At 43.2% G+C, this 19451-nt stretch overlaps 1 protein-coding gene across 6 annotated transcripts in view; it reads right to left on the bottom strand.

The window, feature by feature from the left end:
* The window catches only part of STXBP6 (syntaxin binding protein 6), a 285447-nt gene that overhangs the window by 27960 nt on the left and 238036 nt on the right, over positions 1 to 19451 (bottom strand). For 2 of the 6 annotated variants that reach the window (XM_089309370.1, XM_089309368.1), the window contains exons 5-6: positions 17225 to 17293; positions 7993 to 16133 (exon numbers count right to left, since the gene is read on the bottom strand). The exons of the other annotated variants lie outside the window; for them this stretch is intronic. In XM_089309370.1, the coding sequence (XP_089165496.1) occupies positions 16102 to 16133; positions 17225 to 17293 (101 nt within the window). In that variant the 3' untranslated portion in view covers positions 7993 to 16101. Of the gene's footprint in view, positions 1 to 7992; positions 16134 to 17224; positions 17294 to 19451 lie in introns of those variants that run through there. 6 annotated transcript variants of the gene reach the window in all.

Raw genomic sequence — 19451 nt, 5'->3', positions numbered from 1 at the left:
AGAATCCCACCTTATAGACAGATTGGATATACAGTGATGAACGAGTAGTTATGCTAAACAGTGTCAAATACAATTTCTATCCAGGCTGATGGTTGTAGAGGGCATTTTCATTATCTCTCTGGTATCGTACTTAACAATTCTGAAATTTATAATGAAACTCCAAAAGGTTTCATTACTACTCATTAGTCATTCTCTGGTCTTAATGAGTTTTCTTTGATTGCTAATGAATTCCTGTGATACATTTTACTTCATAAGCAGGATGCTCTGAAAATCCTGCCAACTGGTCATTAAAAGCCACTGCAATTTCCATCAGTGCAATCAAATTACTACCAATTACAACAAGGAGTTAATCTGTACTGTATTATTTTAAAGACAAACATTTTCAATTCATATTATCGAGGTAAAAACCGAAGGAAAGAAGGCCCAACTGCCTGTACCTCTGGAAGTTGAAAATGTAATCCATTTCCACTTGTACTACTATTGTTCCAAACCAGGATTTGGTCAGTGCCTGCCATGTGCCACAAACTGTGCTAAATGCCTCACATTCATTATTCTATTAATCCTAATGGCTACCCTTCAAGACAGATAACCACTACTCCTCTCCTGAAACTGATGAAACACAAAGGCACACCCAAAAGTATACTGCTAGTCACTGTTAACATCTTGATTTGAATCCAAGTCTTTCTTTTTGTTTTATGAGTCACCACAGTGAAGGTATACCTTGGAAGGTGAAGTCTGAAGTACCAAGATTTGATTTTGCCTTTGTCCCAGCCTCATGTTAAGTTATACCTAGAATGTGAGCATGATGGATGCTCAGAGGCTGTTCTCTAAGGTTTCTTCCCCTCCTCATCAGCCTGGTGACATGGGCCACTACTCCTCTTCCAGGAATCCGGTTCTGATTCCCTGAGACTAGAGGAGGTATTCTACGTTCCTATGGCACCCTTTGCATGTCTCCAATAGAGCATTCAATAGACTGCACCAAAAACCACTACTCCACTTATTTTATACCTCATTAAACCAGGAGGTTCTCAATCAGAGGAGTAGCCCCTTCATTTCCCAGCATCTTCAGGCATGATGGCTATCATTTAGTGGTTGTTCAACAGATATTTGTTGACTTGATAGTGAACTGATAGGTAATGGAGAATGTGTTTTGGCTTTGTAAGGATGGAATGAGGTCACTATGCACACCTACATTCTTATTTTCATGGGCATGCATTTTGGATTGTGCTATTCTAATCAGTACACAGGAATGTCAACTTCTGGACATGGCAAAATAAAATTGCCATTATACAACATTTCCTAAACTGCTGAGAACTTTTAAAAATTCTATCAAACATATAGCCATGTTAAAAATATTCAAGTTCAGAATATCTGATGATATGGAAGGAAAATTATTTTTTAAACAGTTATTTATTTGAAAGGCAGGGTGACAGAGAGAGAGGGGGACACAGAAAGAGACAGGCAGAGAGATCTTCCACCTGCTGGTTCACACCCCAGATGGTGGCAATGGCTGGGGCTGTGCCAGGCAGAAGCCAGAGGCCCAGAACGTCTTTCAGCTCTCACAGGTGCAGGGGCCCAAGCACTTGGGCCATCTTCTACTTCTTTCCCAAGTGCATTAGAAGGGAGCTGGATTGAAAGTGGAGCTCCTGGAACACCAACTGGCACCCATATGTGGTGTTGGCATTGCAGGCGGCAGCTTCACCTGCTATGCCACAATGCCAGCCTGGAAAAATAATTTTCAATAAAAACAGCACTATTTCCCAAATCCTTGTTATGGTTCTGGTGATAAAAATTGACACACAAAGTGAGTGAAAACCAAAACAGATTTTGTTTCTTTCAGTTAGAATAAGAAGGATGGCACATTTTTCACATGCCTGTTGCAATACCACACGTTTTTAAAGGATTAAGTGCTGAACTTTCATTTTTAAAAAATGAATTTTTTGGCTGTTCTATTTTGATGCAGCTCCCTGCTGTTGTGTCTGGGAAAGCAGCAGAAGATGGCCATGTGCTTGGTCCCTGCACCCATGTGGGAGACCCGGAAGAAGCACCTAGCTCCTGGCTTTGGGCTGGCCCAGCCCTGGCCATTGCAGCCATTTGGGGAGTGAACCAGCAGATGGAAGATTTCTCTCCCTCCCCCACTGCTTCCTTCTCTTCCTCTGTAACTCTGCCTTTCAAACAAACAAACAAAAAATTTTTTTAATATACACTGAATACACTTTTAGTTAAAATACAGGCTAAAATGTTAACAATCACAGCTAAAAGATAAGGTTTCTGTCAACTTAAAAGTATTTCCTATTTCACTCTTTGGATTGTCTAAGTGGCATGAGGAGCCGTTTACAGACCTGTGGGAAGGATCTTCATATACTGAGGAATGGGTAAGGCATGTGACTCTTACACACCACGTGGTGGAGTGAGTAATACAGATGCTAGTGCTTCTTAGAATTTGTAAGGTGGGCAGAGCTCAGTGCTGAAGTAATGATGATCTGGATGGTGAGGAGTGGGGTGGGTGTGGGAGGGGATAATGACAGAAGTTAGGTGACCGGTGATGAGTGCAAATATTCCAGGAAAAGGTAACAGGGTCTTGAACTAAAATTAAAATGGCAAGGATGGGAATGAAAAAGCAGAATTTTAAGAAACATGGAGGGAGGTACCTAAGGGAGAAGGGCTCATTTAAGGTGACTTGTTTGCAGACAATGTACCACAAATTCCTAAAAGAGGAAAAGCAGAATCTAGCCCAAGATCAAATTCAAGTTGCATGATTTGAAAATTTTTTTAAAAAAGATTTATTTATTTGAAAGGCAAAGTTCTACAGAGAGGGAAGGCAGAGAGAAAGAAAGAAAGAGGGAAAGAGGGAAAAAGAGAGAGAGAGAGAGAGAGAGAGAGAGAGAGAGAGGTCTTCCATCCGCTGGTTCACTCCCCAATTGGTGCAACAGCTAGAGCTGTGCCAATCCAAAACCAGGAGCCAGGAGCCAGGAGCTTCTTCCAGGTCTCCCACGAGGGTGCAGGAGCCCAAGGACTTGGGCCATCTTCTGCTGCTTTCCCAGGCCATAGCAGAGAGCTGGATTGGAATTAGGGCAGCCAGGACTTGAATTGGCACCCATACGGGATGCTGACACCGCAGGTGGCAGCTTTACCTGCTATGCCACAGCGCTGGCCCCCATGATTTGAAATTAAGATTTTAAAAAAGTGCTTCTCATGAGTTTTATTCTTTAATACACATGAAGGGTTTGGCAGAACTAATGCTGGTTGCCTGCAACATTGCATTGCATTGCATTTTTCTTCTTCCCAAATACGGAAAATGTATCTTCAAGATTTCTTTGCAGGTAGATTGGTAACATGGCCAATGAGTTTTAAGTAGAAGCAATGAGGGTTCCTTCTGGGGAGAAGTAATGAGAAGCCCCTGGGAAGCCCTCTAGCAATCTTTTCCTCTGTGGAATCTGACTAGGGAAGGCATGTGTTGGGATGGTAAAATAACAAAGAAACAAGCAAGGTGGATCCCAGAGAAACTACTTAGTTGCTTCAGGAAGGCACTGAACTTGCAGACCCTGGAGTAATAATATGGTAAGCCAGTAAGGTTTGTTACTGCAGCATCACTGAGTGTTGTTCTGACCAGTGATTTGTGATGACGTTCACAATTTCAACACGCACCAAAGAGAGCGCCCAAGGGGCATCTATCACTTGGTAGACTGGAGTTTCCTTATGTTATTTCTTATAATAAAGCAAAAAGAGTGGAAAGATGGATAAAAAAATCAATAAAAGAAAAAGGAACATGAATGGGAAAAGATACTCTTTTTCTTAATTCTTTAAATCCTTAGGAAAAAAATCTTGCTTCAAGTAAGTTCTTGTGAGTCTAATTAAGCACTTTTGCTGCAAGATGGAGCTATAATTAAAGCCTTACCTTATATGGCTTACTAACTTGCAGCTGCAGCTGAATGTGTTAACGTATCGGCATATTGGGATTAGTTTGACAAAATGTACTAATCATTTCCTTTTGTGGGCTACAAGGCACCAAGAACATGAATATTTTAATTCACATGTTAATAGATACAGATGTAATTATTAGATGTTACATAGTATATATGGCATTGTAATTTTTTCTATTCCTTTGTAAGGTAATTGAATGCTTTGCCTACTTGGAATACATGTAACTTGACACAAATAATCTAAAACAAGGGGGAAGAATAATCTATAACAGCAGGGAAGAGGCAAGAAAATGGGACAAATCCTTAGCTTGGTAAAAGCACAGCAATTCGGTATTCCTGAAGGTGAAAAGTAGACTGAGAGCTGGGAGCGCTCCAGGGTCCACCAGCTGTTTCCATCAAAATGGTTAAACTGATACTTGTGAGGGAAGCAGTCGTGGCACCATCTTTCTCTGTTCAAGCTCAGGAGTGGAAGGAAGCATGTCAAGCATTTGGAATCTGAAATCTCACTGCCAACTAACTATACTCTCAAGCCACATAACCAGGTGTTCAGTTACTTCTGTATTCACATTTGGGCACTTGATGACTTTCATCAAAAGCAAGGGAAAAAGCAAAATGTTCTGTGGCTTTCGGCGCAGTGGCCAGGAGGAACAGTGTGACCAGGTTGGAATCAGAGGTCCCAGGAGTTTGGGGCTTAGTTCTTAGAACCCCGACCACCACAGTGGACCACAGTTGTGCCATCAGACTTGTGCCCACTTCGGCAAAGACTAGGGCAGAATCTGTAACATTAGCAATAACCAAAGAGCTCTACGATGCTGCTCCAACAGGACTAGCTGTGGATGAGAATCTTTATCTTAGCACTTTCCCAAACTGTGGGGTGTCTGCCAGAAAGCCTGAGTCATCTCCAGGGAGTGTAAGTGTTGCAGATGCCCTGGTGAGCTGTGGGTGGCTGGAAATAGCAACACAAGGAAGAACAACAGCTAATGATCTCTCAGGGTTTGGCAACCAAAGAGAAGCTTCCCCTTATGTTTACATTCTGGTCAAAGACCTGGATTCACCTTCCCAATTGAGAGCTTCACTGACTTTCAAAACAGCATCATTATTTGTTAGTCTTTTTCTAAAAAGATTTTATTTACTCATTTGAGAGGAAGAGTTATAGACAGAGAGAAAGGTCTTCTGTCTGCTGGTTCACTCCCCAATTGGCCGCAATGGCTGGAGCTGGGCTGATCTGAACCCAGGAGCTTCTTCTGGGTCTCCCACGTGGGAGCAGGGGCCCAAGTGCTTGGGCCATTTTCTACTGCTTTCCCAGGCCATAGCAGAGAGCGGGATCAGAAGTGGAGTAGCAGGGACTAGAACCGGTGCCCATATGAGATGCTGGCACTGCAGGCGGAGGATTAACCTGCGCCACATTGCTAGCCCCATGTTATAGTCCTTTTTTTAACATTTTAAAATTTTATTTTGACAGGTAGAGTTATAGACAGTGAGAGAGAGAGACAGAGAGAAAGATCTTCTTTCTGTTGGTTCACCCCTAAATGGCCGCTACGGCTGGTACTGCACTGGCCTGAAGCCAGGAGCCAGGTGCTTCTTCCTGGTCTCCCATGCGGGTACAGGGGCCCAAGCACTTGGGCCATCCTCCACTGCCCTCCCAGGTCACAGCAGAGAGCTGGCCTGGAAGAGGAGCAACTGGGACTAGAACCCAGTGCCCATATGAGATACCGGCACCGCAGGCGGAGGATTAGCCAAGTGAGCCACGGCACCGGCCCCCAAGTTAGAGTCTTTAATCGTGTAACTGAAGAAAATGTAGACTTTTTTCTTTAATGACCAGTATACTTCAGGGCTCTTCATGTTCTATTATTAGGTGAGTTTTCTCTAATTCTTTACAGAAATGTACTAGGAGGAATAAGCAAATTTGAGCACAAACACCTCCATGCACACACAACTCAACTTCCCTTCCTTAGTTAAGTCTTGCTACTAATAAAGAACAAGACACAGAACATTCAAAGGCCAACAGGTGTTGGAAATGAAAACTGAAAACATTAAGAGGGCCTTCCCTCTCAGATGGGAGCCCGGCCAGCCACGGGAAGCAGAGTTCTGTGATTCTGAGTGGAAGTGGCACCGTCTGTCCCATTCTCTAATTTTAGACACATTAGCCTTGACAGCATCCTTTAAATGCCACATTTCTCCATTTCTCACAGTAAGAGAAAGGAATGGAATTTCTACCATCTTCCTGTAGATTAAATAGTTTTTTTTGGGGGGTCAGTGCTATGGTGTAGGGGGCTAAGGTTCCACCTGCGGTGCAAGCCCGCTTCTTGTCCTGGCTGCTCCTCTTCCGATCCAGCTCTCTGCTATGTCCTGGGAAAGCAATGGAAGATGGCCCAAGTGCTTGGGCCCCTGCACCCGCATGGGAGACCAGGAAGAAGCTCCTGGCTCCTGGCTTCAGATCAGCTCAGCTCCCCAGCCACTGCAGCCATCTGGGGAGTGAACCAGTGGATGAAGACTTTTCTCTCTCTCTGTACCTCTACCTCTCAAATAAATAAAATCTAAAAAAGAAAACAAGGTTTTTTGGTAATCAAAAGCAACAAACAAAAAAATGGGGAACTAGAACTATATCACTACAAAATTTTTTTTATTAAAAATTTTTTTTTAAAAAGATTTGTTTATCTGAAGGGAAGGGGTGGGGGGGGACAAGGCTGGTGCATGCTGAAGCCAGGAGCCTGGAGCTCCATTTGGGTCTCCCACAAAGATGGCAGGAACTCAAGAACTTGGGTCATCCTCTACTGCTTTTCCAGACACATTATCAGGGAATGGGATTGATAGTGGAGCAGCTGGGACTCAAACTGGCACCCATATGGGATGTCAGTATTACAGGTGGCAGCTTAGCTCACTGAGCCAGAATGCCGGCCATCTATTAGATTATAATCTAGTTGGGTGTAGAATTCTAGAATGACAGTAATTTCTGGAACTTTGAGAATATCAATCTTTGACTTTTGGAATCTCTTAATTGCTAATGACAAGCCATACATTTGTTCTTTTATTGTAGGAAAAATGCCTTTATTTTTGGTAGCTTTCAAGATTTTCACTTTCTCTTGAATGGTTGCTGCTTTGTCATATTTTTCTCTGGGTAAACTTTTATTTTCAAGTGTGGCACTTGGTAGCATTCTTACTGAGGAACTTCGATTATGGAAAAGTTTTGGCCATTGTCTTTTGCAATGCTGCTTCCCTCGCATCCTCGTTTTGTTCAAAACAGCCTCTGTGATGAACAGAAGAGCCCCTCAGCCTCTCTCTCAGGTGTGACTGTGACTGCTCTTTGTCATCCTCATTGTCCGGCCCTGAATTACGGGGGAATTTCTCATGATTATCTTCCAGTTCATGAATGTGATTCTGTCTACTCTATAGCTTTTCTATCAAATACTTCAAAAATTTTTTATTTCCAGAATTCTTTTTCTCTACTATCCTCATCTCTTAATTTGCTTTTGTTTTGTAAAATTCCTCCATCTTTTGAGCATCTTAAATATACTCGATTTATGTTATTTTCGTTTCCTTTGAGGAAATGAAATTCCATTCTCAATTTTTTGTTGTTGTTGTTGTCTTTCTCATATACTGTAGAACTTTCTTGTGCACATTCTTAAGTGGGGGATTTTCCTTTGCCTTGGCCCTTTCTCCCTATTTAGCGGTTTTACTGTTTCCTGAAGCAACAAGGACTTCAAGGGATGCTCTGAGGTTGCTGGCCTGGGTGACATTCTGGATACAGCAGAGCGGGTCCTAAGCTAGTAGTACCTGGCTGGATCCAGGTCTTGGTTAAGAGTCTACGTCTGCATTTTCTTGCTTCCCTGGAATGCAGATTCTGATAAGCCACTCGCCAGGGACGCTGCTGTTCACAGCATGTTTGCAGGCCTCCCCGTCTTGGGCTGAGAAGACTTGGTTCTGAGCAAATCTGGCAGTCTCTTACTTTGTTTGGGGTACTTTCAGCTTCTATTGTAACACAGAATTCAAACTTCTCCATTCAGACAGACCTGGAGCTTAGCAAACAGGCAGCTTTGTCTTTGCTAACTGCTCTATGATTCTGTTGGGTTTCTATTTTTTATTTTTTTTTTCTCTTTCTGAAAGTGGCTATTTGCAATTTCCTTTATTTGCATGTGGTAGCACTAAAGGAGCTTCAAAACACACATTTACAATGCCAAACTGCTCCAACATTCAATCTCTGCAGCATTCATTTTTATCAATACAACAATCCAAAAATTCCACATTGATCAGCATTGATAATACTTATTTTCCCTGTTGTTTTCATGAGCAAAGAAAAAGCTGATTTTGTCCTACTGACAGATTCTCGTATTTACTGCCTTGCTAATTGGCAGTGGATGGCCCCAAATGATCAGTTCCAATTTACTTTTTTTAACCAGAAAAGAAAGGGATGGGAAGCAGCAGCAGTTTGCCAGTCCTGTCCATCAATATCTGCGCTGTAGCTGCCAACTTTGGCAATGTTACCTAATCACAGAGAAACCTGGCTATCTGTGCATGTGTTTACTTAGCTTTTAAGGGAAGAAGTTGAGAAATATAATATGCACAAAAGAGGGGGGGGTCATCATTTTGCAATTATTTTCTTAATCGTCACTGAAGAAAGCTCTGTCACATTTGTCCCACATTTCATCCCTTAAAGTAGATTCCTGCATATTCTGGTTCTGAAGGCTGCCTTACCCAGGGCTTCTCCTTCATTGCCCAAGCACGTTGCTTGCCTGGAAGCACAGGAGTTCAGGCACATACATCATATATATATAACATGTGTATGTCTGAAATTTTATCTAATTTCAACAAATGAAATTGCATATTCCTCTTGAATTATAATATTATTTCAAATATATGTTTCTAGAGCAAAAGAAAGTGTGATCTGAAATGCCAGAAGAAAGAACAGCATTAGCAAAATGAACATTAACAGTCAAGTGCTTAACCTTGATAAAGCTGTGTATTTGATACTCCAAGTGTTATACTGAAAATACAACACTGCTCAATGTCAAGAACAATACTAATTGGCAGTGCAATGAGAATAGAAACAAATTTTGTTGGAAGAACATTTGGAACTTTTAGACAAAAATATGCATAATGATAGCTGCTTGGAAGAGTTGGTCTACTTTTCTCTCTCTCTAAAAGGGAATATGAAGAAACTATGGAGTTTAGAAATGGGTTCAAATCTTGACTGTCTTCATTATCTTTGTGACTTCAGGTTAAATCATCTGAGGCTCAACTTTTTCACCTGTCAAACAGAAATAACAGCAACCATTTCTTAGAGTTAAATGAACTATAAAAACTCCCTGGTATCCAACAGGAGCTCAGGATGGTAACTATTAGTGTAATCACTTGCTGGTTTTTTCTTGGAAGATAAGAAAAATGGAAATACAAATACACATGACTGCATCTCCACTCCAGCTGATGTAAAGGGACGCTTTCAGAGCCATCGTTGTCTGTTCCCACTCCCTCCTCTGGGTCTGACTGGAAATCAGATTCTATACTGATTCCCTTAACACAAGGGAAGGCAGAACGACAGGAAGACAGGGCATCAATTCTAATATCTACCACTGAGCGCTCACTCTGTCCCACAGTTCTCCCTACGCACCGTGCTGAATGTTTCACACATGATGTCATCTAACCTTGACAATGACCCTACAGGTTAGCTTTTAGTATTGCATTTAAGGAGAGGAAACCATGCTTGCAGGTTAAGTACTTGATTCACTGGCCAGTAACAGACTCCACCTGTCCAGTACATGACAACAGAAAATTCAAACCCAGGTCTGTGTATTCAAAGCCTTTTTCTTTTTAATGACATTGTATTATACCATACCAGCCAGAGAGAATTTAAGAATGTAAATATGTACGAATATATTTAGCTTCTGCCTTCAGTTCCTGGCACAGAACTGGAATTTCCTAAGTGATAAAGATGAGAGTAGCATCTTTTGTTATTCATAATAAGTACCTTTCAACCATACCAGAGTTTATGCTGAAGCACTGACTCTTGGAGGAGCAGGGCTGGTTGCCAGAAGAGCCAACCATGGGATCAGAGTGTTGGAACCTTCAGCCATAACCTCTGATCCCTGCACTCCAGGAGGGGAGAGGGGCTGAAGATTGAGCCAATCACCAATGACTTAATCAGTCATGTTCCACATAAAGAGACCTCAGTAAAACCCGCTACATGATGGGGTTTGGAGAGCTTCCCCATAGATGAGTGTATCTCCACAAGCCGGGGGGATGGCACTCCTCAACGCTATGGGGACAGACGCTCCAGCACGCAGGACCCTTGTGCACCCTGCTCCAGGAATTCCTTCACTGGGTTGTTCACTAACAGCCTTTACCATATCCTTCATAAGAAACTGGCAATGTAAGAAAAGTGCTTCCCTGAATTCTGTGAGCTGTTACAACAAACTGTCGAACCTGAGGAGAAGGCTTGACCTCTGCTTTGCAGCCAAACTGGACAGAAGTATGAGTAGGATGGAGGCATCGTACTGGGCACAATCTTGTGGGACTGATCCCTTAAGCTGTTGGGTCTGCACTAACTCTGGGAGATGTCAGAATTAAGCTAAATTGTAGGACACCCAGATGATGCCTGTGGAAAATTAGAGAATTGCTTTGGATGTCAGAATACTTGGTGTCAGAAGTGTTCTGAGATTAGAAACAGGTCCCAGCAGTAGTAACACATCACTGGAGCAAAGGGGTGACACACCCTACACAAGGCAGGAAGCTGTCCAACTACGTGGAAGCTGCATTGCAGGTGTGCAGGTGGCATCACTTGTAAACAGGCGTTGGACCAAATAGATAGATGTAACCAGTGAATGTGAATTTGTCTGTAATGATAATGCATGAAATAAATTTGACCTTCACTGAAAAGGGATTTGTCAGGCTATCAAAAAGAACACTGAAAAATTATTTATAAGCAGGGCAGAGATGCATCAAAGAAGAGGATGATTTTAACAAAGCCAAGTGACCTGCAATATTTTCATCATTGAAAACATTAAATGTCAAGTACCTTAAGACTTCCCAGAAACTTTTGGAGAACGTCTATAACTATTACGGGAACACAAATTTCTCAGCAAAGAAAGGGCCAGGGCACAAATATCCCAGCTAGTAAAGCAGGGAACTTCTGGATACCGCAGAACACAGCAGGTGCTCTCAGCCCTGGAAGGCTCAAGTGCTTCTAAACTTCAGTGTCTTCAATGGTAACAGATTAGCACAGGACTACAGTCTGTGGGAAGTATATGAGAGGAAAATCATTGAAATGTAAGACAATATTACACGACGAGATCCAGTGTAGCTGCTGGAATTGCTTAGGAACATGGCGTAGAAGGCAGAACAACAGCTATCAAACATGCCTGCATACTAGTCCCTGGAACTTGTGAATAGTAAAAGGGATTTTTTTTTTTTTTTGACAGGCAGAGTGGACAGTGAGAGAGAGAGAGAGACAGAGAGAAAGGTCTTCCTTTGCCGTTGGTTCACCCTCCAATGGCTGCCGCGGCCGGCGCGCTGCAGCCGGCCCACAGTGCTGATCCGAAGGCAGGAGCTAGGTGCTTCTCCTGGTCTCCCATGGGGTGCAGGGCCTGAGCACTTGGGCCATCCTCCACTGCACTCCCTGGCCACAGCAGAGAGCTGGCCTGGAAAAGGGGCAACCGGGACAGAATCCAGCGCCCTGACCGGGAATAGAACCCAGTGTGCCGGCGCCGCAAGGCGGAGGATTAGCCTAGCGAGCCGCGACGCTGGCCATAAGGGATTTTTAAAAAAAATGATTTACTTGGGGGCCGGCACTGTGGCGTAGCGGGTTAACACCCTGGCCTGAAGTGCTGGCATCCCATATGGGTGCTGGTTCGAGACCCGGCTGTTCCACTTCTGATCCAGCTCTCTGCTCTGGCCTGAAAAGCAGCGGAACCCGCATGAGAGACATGGAAGAAGCTCCTGACTCCTGGCTTTGGATCAGCGCAGCTCCAGCTGTTGTGGCCAATTGGGGAGTGAACCAGCAGATGGAAGACCTCTCTCTCTCTGCCTCTCCTTCTCTCTTTGTGTAACTCTGACTTTTAAATAAATAAATAAATCTTTAAAAAAATGTCAATAGCTTTAACAAAATACATAAGGATTACGTACTGATACCATAAAAACTCTTAAAATTACAAAATGTGTTTTCCCCCCATTATCTGGTCTCCAAAATAATATAACATTTCCAGAAATCAACCATCAGAAGGAAGTTTTCTTTTGAAAAAAAAAAAAAAAAAGTTTATTATCTGCATCTACTTGAGCGAGAGTGACAGTGAAAGCAAACCCATCTGCTGGTTCACTCCCCAGTACCTGCAACAGCGAGGGCTGGGCCAGGCTGCAGCCAGGCGTCAGGAATCCCATCTGAGCCTCGCACGCAGCGGGCAGGGGCCCGAGCACTTGAGCCGCCTTCTACGGCCTCCCAGGATGCACTAGCAGGAGGCTGAATGGAAAGCAGAGCAGCTGGGACTTGACTCCAAGCTCTCTGATACAGGATAGCAAGAGTCCCGAGCAGGGGCTTAACCCACGGTGTCACAATGCCCGCTTCAAGCTTTGGCTTTTATCACAGATAGGTGCATTGAATCTGACCTAGTGAAAAACAGAATTCCGCAAGTGATAAACCTCTTAAAATGAATGGCAACAGGGGAGATCAAGAAAATCAACCAACTAGGAAAATAAGGTGATGGGATAGAGGGATGATAAATAATACAAAGGGAGAGTCACAGGAAGTTTCCATCTGTGTGGAGTCTATGTAAATCATGGAAGGCTCCTTTAGGCCTTGTGATAAGATGCATGAAGCCAATCCTGACTGCAGTGTTCTCAGGTTCAGTGAGGAAGCTACTGATTCCATTTCTTTCTTTCTTTTATTTTGACAGGCAGAGTGGACAGTGAGAGAGAGAGACAGAGAGAAAGGTCTTCCTTTACCATTGGTTCAACCCCCAATGGCTGCTGCGGCCAGCGCTGATCCGAAGCCAGGAGCCAGGTGCTTCTCTTGGTCTCTCATGCGGGTGCAGGGCCCAAGGACCTGGGCCATCCTCCACTGCACTTCCGGGCCACAGTAGAGAGCTGGACTGGAAGAGGAGCGACTGGGACAGAATCCGGCACCCCGACCAGAACCAGAACCTGGGGTGCTGGTGCCGCAGGTGGAGGATTAGCCTAGTGAGCTGCGGTGCCAGCCCTGATTCCATTTCAAAGTCACTTTCTACCAGGTGTGGCAGCACAGGCAATTATGCACATTAAGTTTACATTTTTTTTTTCCAAAAAGAATAATGGGTTTCTGCTTAGACATCAAACACACATGGTTTGAGTCTGGTGTTTTCTTTATAAAGTTTTTATTTGAAAGGCTGAGTGACAGGGAGAGGAAGAGGGACAGGGAGAGGGAAAATAAGTGGGAGACGGTGAGGGAGAGATAGTAAGAGAGTGAAAGAGAAATAAAGAGAGACAGATCTTCCAATCACTGGTTCATGCCCTAAATGGCCCCAGCAACCAGGGCTGGGACAGCCCAAAGCCAGGAGTCAGGTACTCCATCCAGTTATCCAATGTGGGTGGCAGAAACCCAGGTACTTGGGTCATCATCTGCTGCCTCCCAGGCACACGAGCAGGGAGCTGCATCAGAAGCGGAGGCAAGACTCCATCCCGGCAGGCAGATGTGGGATGCAGGCCCCTGCGTTGAATCACGGCGCCACAATGCCCACTGCTATTTGGTCTTTTAAATTTGAAGTCTCCAACTTCAAATCTGCAGCAGAGTCCAAACTTCAGACAAGTTCCCATGCCACAACGAGTGACTGTGGCCTTACTTTAGTGATCAGACAGAAAGCTAAAAGTTTAGAATAGAACATGAAAAAAAAAAAAAAAAAAAAAAAAAAAAAAAAACAAGCCAGGTCCTTCCCCCGTTCATGAGAGGGTTCAGGAAGTTTAGATTCCATGCTGATTTTATTGGGTGCTGTGCTCCAGTTCTTTGCCCTCTTTGCAGATAAGGAAGACGCCTGGCCTTCAACTCCGAAGATGACACTCTGAGCTGCTGTCCCATGGTGTGTGTGTTGAATGGTTTCCCCGGAGCAGGAATAAATTTGCCTCGTCACTCAATAACTAATTTTAGAAGCAGTTACTGTTCTTGAGAATTTAGAGTTTCTCTTCTCTGAAATTCTATGTAATTTTTAGTTCTGGATGTTTCTGTATTACAACAAAGCAACAGCTTCTAAGTGCCTGTTTTTTTTTTTTCTATTGGCCAATGTGAAATAAGGACAATTAAGTAAGTTTTTCTTAAAGGTAAATGTTTCCAACTTAAGAAAAAGTCCCTTTATTCTCAAAGATTATGCTTTTTCATTGTTTAGTAATAAAGTAAACATCCTTTTATCCTTTTTTAAAAAAACAGATTTATTTATTTATTTGAAAGAGAGTTAGAGAGAGGCTGAGAGAGAGAGAGACAGAGAGGTCTTCCATCTGCTGGTTCACTCCCAAGTGGCCACAAGGGCCAGGGCTGGGCCGATCTGAAGCCAGGAGCCAGGAGCTACTTCCGGGTCTCCCATGTGAGTGCAGGGGCCCAAGGACTTGGGCCATCCTCCGCTGCTTTCCCAGGCCACAGCAGAGAGCTGGATCAGAAGTGGAGCAGCCAGGACTTGAAACAGCACCCATATGGCATGCTGGCACTGCAAGTAGCTTTACCCACTGTGCCACAGAGCTGGCCCCAAACCTCCTTTTTTTGAAATTATGGTGATACTGGGTGTGAAGTGTTTTTTTGTGTGTGTTTTTTCTAATACATTTCTTGGAAAATTGGTTGGCTAAACCTATGACCCCTAAATTCTTTTCAAAATTATATTTATTTGTAAATTTAAAAGTATAGGCAACAAAGGGTGTTTTATGTTTGCTTCAGCAATACCACTTCGGGTCTAACAACCCTAAATGATTTACAGTCTGACTGATGCACCTCCGCTTTTGGCAGTGGAAAGAGAAATGGACTCAAGGAAGTACTGTGGACTGAGGACATGCTTCTGGAAAAACAGTATTTCCATTCTCTTGTAAAGCTCAGGAAATGTGCTTTGGTTTTTTTCTTTCCTACTGGAAGATGTGAATTATGTGCCCTGATCTTTGGCACAGTGTTACTGGATATATTTTAAACATCATTTTTCTGGGTAAGTCAGCAATAACATATGCACTCTATAAATGTCAAACACAGAATGCAACACATTCAGCATTCCACAAATCCATGGCCAATAACTCAGCATCCCAAGCATTTAAAATGTCTACAACATAGCTCAGCTCATTTCCACTCGAAACAAAGAAATGACTACTTCCCCCCCCCCCCCCCCGAAATTCTTAAGGGCAACATGGATAAGGAAAACTCAATAATATTCTCTGCTTTCTTTCATAAGAAAAGGCTTTTCCAAAAGTTACTCTTTTTTTTTTTGAAAAGCAAAGAAACAGCGAGCAAGGGAGTGCTTCCATCCGCTGGTTTACTCCCCAGATGCCTGCAGCAGCTGGGGCCAGAAATGGATCTCAGAACTCAATCCAGGCCTCCCACGGGGGTGGCAGAAACCCAATTATTTGAGGCATCACCGCTGCCTTCCAAGGTCTGCGTTAGCAGGAAGCTGGAGTCAGGAATCCAATGCCAGCACTGTGATTCAGGACACAGGTGTGTTAACAGCTAGGTTAAATGCTCTCCCCAGTAAAGCCTTTTGATAAATACACTGGAAGAATTCACATGATATTGTAAATACATGCATTATAATTTCCAATTTGAAAATGAGAATATTCAGGCATTTATTGCCAGTTCTCCAAAAGCCCATTTAAAATTTAAAGATTTACTTAAGGATCTTAAAATTTATTTCAATGGAACATATTTATGGAGAACAGTGAGTTAAGAACACATTTATTCAATGTGTGAAGATCAAATCAGGTTAGTTAGCATTTCCATCTCTTTAAATATTAAAAATGTTTAGTGACAATTTCATAATTTATAGTGCTCAGTGTGACATTTCAATAAATGTATACAGTATATGCTGTTCAAATGTCTCTTTGTCATGACTATGAATGGAGGCTTTGAGCGTCTCTCTTCTATGTATATTGACAATATACAGTAGATTGCTGTGAACTATAGTCACCACACTGCTCTGTGTATCACTAGAAACTTCTCCCCTCTAGCAAGTGAATCCAGTTCTGTGCTCTTTTCACTATATCAAGTTGCATATTTATGTCTTCTGGTTGATTCTGAAAGTAGAAATGTCTCTCATTAATTGCAGATCATTTAACCATCGAATAGGCAAAATATGTTCATGATCTTTTTCAAACCATTAAAGGATACCTTGCAAAGACCCTCATGCAGCCTCGATTGGGTTCAAGATTTTACACACAGGGATGATTCAAAAGCATTTAATGCTTGAAGTCACTCCCAGCTCTGGACGACTAAGTATAACCTACCAGCTGTTTCACAGCATGCATTTCAGGGTAGCTAGTAGCCAATAAGCAATAAAAAGAAAAATGTGTGTCTATGAACTCTCAGTGTAGGGTTAATCTTGTGAGTGTAAAGTATACTGAAAATAGATCTTTTTAAAATTAAGAGTAGGGGGGCCAGTGCTGTGGCGTAGCGGGTAAAGCTGCTGCCTGCAGTGCCGGTGTCCCATGTAGGTGCCAGCTCCAGTCCAGGCTGCTCTGCTTCTGATCTAGCTCTCTGCGATGGCCTGGGAAAGCAGAGCAAAGTCCTTGGGCCCCTGCACCTGCATTGGAGACCTGGAAGAAGCTCCTGGCTTCAGATCCGCACAGCTCTGGCCATTGTGGCAAACTGGGGAGTGAACCAGCGGATGGAAGACCTCTTTCTCTCTCTCTCTGCCTCTCCTCTCTGTGTAACTCTGACTTTCAAATAAAATAAATAAATCTAAAGAAAAAATTAAGAGTGGGAATAGGAGAGGGAGGAGGAAGAAGGGTGGGACCTTAGGCAGGAGTGAGGGTAGGGTGGAAAGTATCACTATGTTTCTGAATCTGTATATATGAAATTTGTACATCTTAAATAAAATTTTTAAAAAATGTCACGCTTAGTCAACAGTGTTCTACCATAACATATCGCTATGTTTGTGGGTCACAAAGTACCATGAACACATTGTGTTTGATACAATGGTTACACTGCTAGGATTCTAATAACATCAACAAAAATTTCCCAACCTGGACTTTTCTAATTGTATACTTTAAATATCTACATTGTTATTTTTAGTGATACTCTTATTTTTAAAAACAAAAATTTATTTATTTACTTTCATTTTATCTGAAGGTAGAAAAACTGAAGGAGGCAGACAGAGATCTCTCACCTACTTGTTCACCTGCAACAGCCGAGCCTGGGCCACACCAAAGCCAGGAGCCGGGAACTCCATCCGGGTCTGTCAGTGTGATGGAACAAAGACATAACCCTCAGCCATTCTCCTCATTGTCCAAAAGAGAGAGAAACACTGGAATGTATTCCTTGCCCTTGAACCTCAATTGAGTCTCACACCTTATTGCCTTCATACCCCACCCTACATTCTTTCCTAAGCTCCCAAGGTCACCCACGGCCACCTGAAAGACCAATTCCAGGAATTCACCTCCACCTGCTACACCCCCCACCTTATCCTTAGCCCTCCTAAAATATAAAAAGGCCTGGCCCCTGTGGGCCCAGCCTTCTGCCACGTGTTCCATCAATGTGCACTCTGGCAGCTGGTCACCCACCTCTATGAATTCATTTTCTCTGAATATATCTGGTCTGGCTATAGATTCATATAGTGCCTCCTCTCTGTTCTGTGCCTTTTCCCCCTTTTTTCCTATCATTGTGTGTTTACAGGAACCCAAGTACCTGAGCCACCCTTTGCTGCCTCCCAGGGTGCATATTAGCAGGAAGCTGGAATTGGAAGTGGAGCCAGGATTTGAACCCATACACTCCAATATGGGATGTGGGTGTCTGGAGTGTGTTTTAACTGTTGCATCAAATGCCCAACCTTAAAACTTTAATTCTTAATTTTTCATTCCAAAAGAATTTTATAAGAAAAATGCTATATTAAATATCACATTCTAGGTGCCAGCGCTGTGGTGTAGCAGGTAAAGCTGCTGCCTGCAGTGCCGGCGTCCCATATGGGCACCAGTTTGAGTCCCGGCTGCTTCACTTCCGATCCAGCTCTCTGCTATGGCCTGGGAAAGCAGTAAAAGATGGCCCAAGTGCTTGGACCCCTGCACCTGTGTGGGAGGCCAGGAAGAAGCTCCTAGCTCCTGGCTTCGGATAGGCATAGCTTCAGCAGTTGCAGCCATTTGAGGAGTGAACCAGTGAATGGAAGTTCTCTCTGCCTCTGCCTCTGTAACTCTGCCTTTCAAATAAATAAATAAATCTTAAAAAAAAAAACCACATTCTAGATAAAGATGTGTTGACTGCAGTGAGGAGGACAGAGGCATGGAGGAGTGGATGATAAGTCTGTGTGTGTACATGATTAACATAATTAATAGTCATTTACTACATAAGTTTAAATTCAATATGCCCAAAGACCTTGTTAAACTGGCATCATCCTCTCTTTTGCTTAGCTGAATCAATATAAGGAAAAGAAGACTTGTGTTTATTAAGGGACTTGGAAGTCATAATCTCCATTTATGAGTGACAGGTCTTGAGTGAAGACCAGCTCTATTCCTTAACAGCTCTGGGGTCTTGGGTAAGTTCCCCAAGAATCATTTTCCTCATTTGTACCATGGTTGATGATAAATGAAGTATTTTATTTTCTAACTTTTTTAAAGGGCAACAAAAATAGTCTCTAGAGGAAGTACAGGATGGATTTCTCTTGATTTAAAGAATAGGAACAAGCATTGCAAGGCTCTGTGACAACAGCGCATCTGCTAAGGAGCCTGACCTCCTCCACCATGTCTACACATGCGCCAAGAAGCAACAGTGTGGTGTTTTCATACAACTCAACTCAGTCTGTGAACTGCAGTCTCTAATGTGGAGATGTGTGAATGTGCGTGTCTGCGTGTGTGTATGTGTGGGGTGTGTGTGCGTGCATCCCCAAGTGTACTTCAGTTTGAGGAGTAGGGGCAACTTATATGTGACTTTATTCTCGAGAAGTAAGCATTTCATTCTAACACACCTGTGGTTGGAGTATGTGCAGCAATGTGAGGATCACTCCCCATAAGGCCTTTATTCATAGGCAGAAAATACTAAATATTAAAACAGAGGGGCTGGTGCTGTGGCTTAGTGGGTAAAGCCACTGCCTGCAGTGCCCGCGTTCCATATGGGAGCCGGTTCAAGTCCCGGCTGCTCCACTTCCGATCCAGCTCTCTGCTATGACCTGGGAAAGCAGTGGAAGATGACACAAGTGCTTGGGCCCCTGCACCCACGTGGGAGACCTGGAAGAAGCTCCTGGCTTCGGATCGGTGCAGCTCCGGCCACCGTTGTAGCCATCTAGAGAGTGAACCAGTGGATTCAAGACATCTCTTTCTCCCTTTCTCTCTCTCTCTGCCTCTCTGTAACTCTGCCTTTCAAATAAATAAATAAATCTTAAAAAAAGAAGGCAGAAATGTAAAAAT

Source organism: Oryctolagus cuniculus, chromosome 12 (assembly GCF_051225735.1).
Source record: "Oryctolagus cuniculus isolate XC-2025 breed Fujian yellow rabbit chromosome 12, ASM5122573v1, whole genome shotgun sequence".
Classification (NCBI taxonomy): Eukaryota; Metazoa; Chordata; class Mammalia; order Lagomorpha; family Leporidae; genus Oryctolagus; species Oryctolagus cuniculus.
Note: the sequence above shows the minus strand (reverse complement) of the source record. Positions and strands in the feature narration are given on the sequence as shown.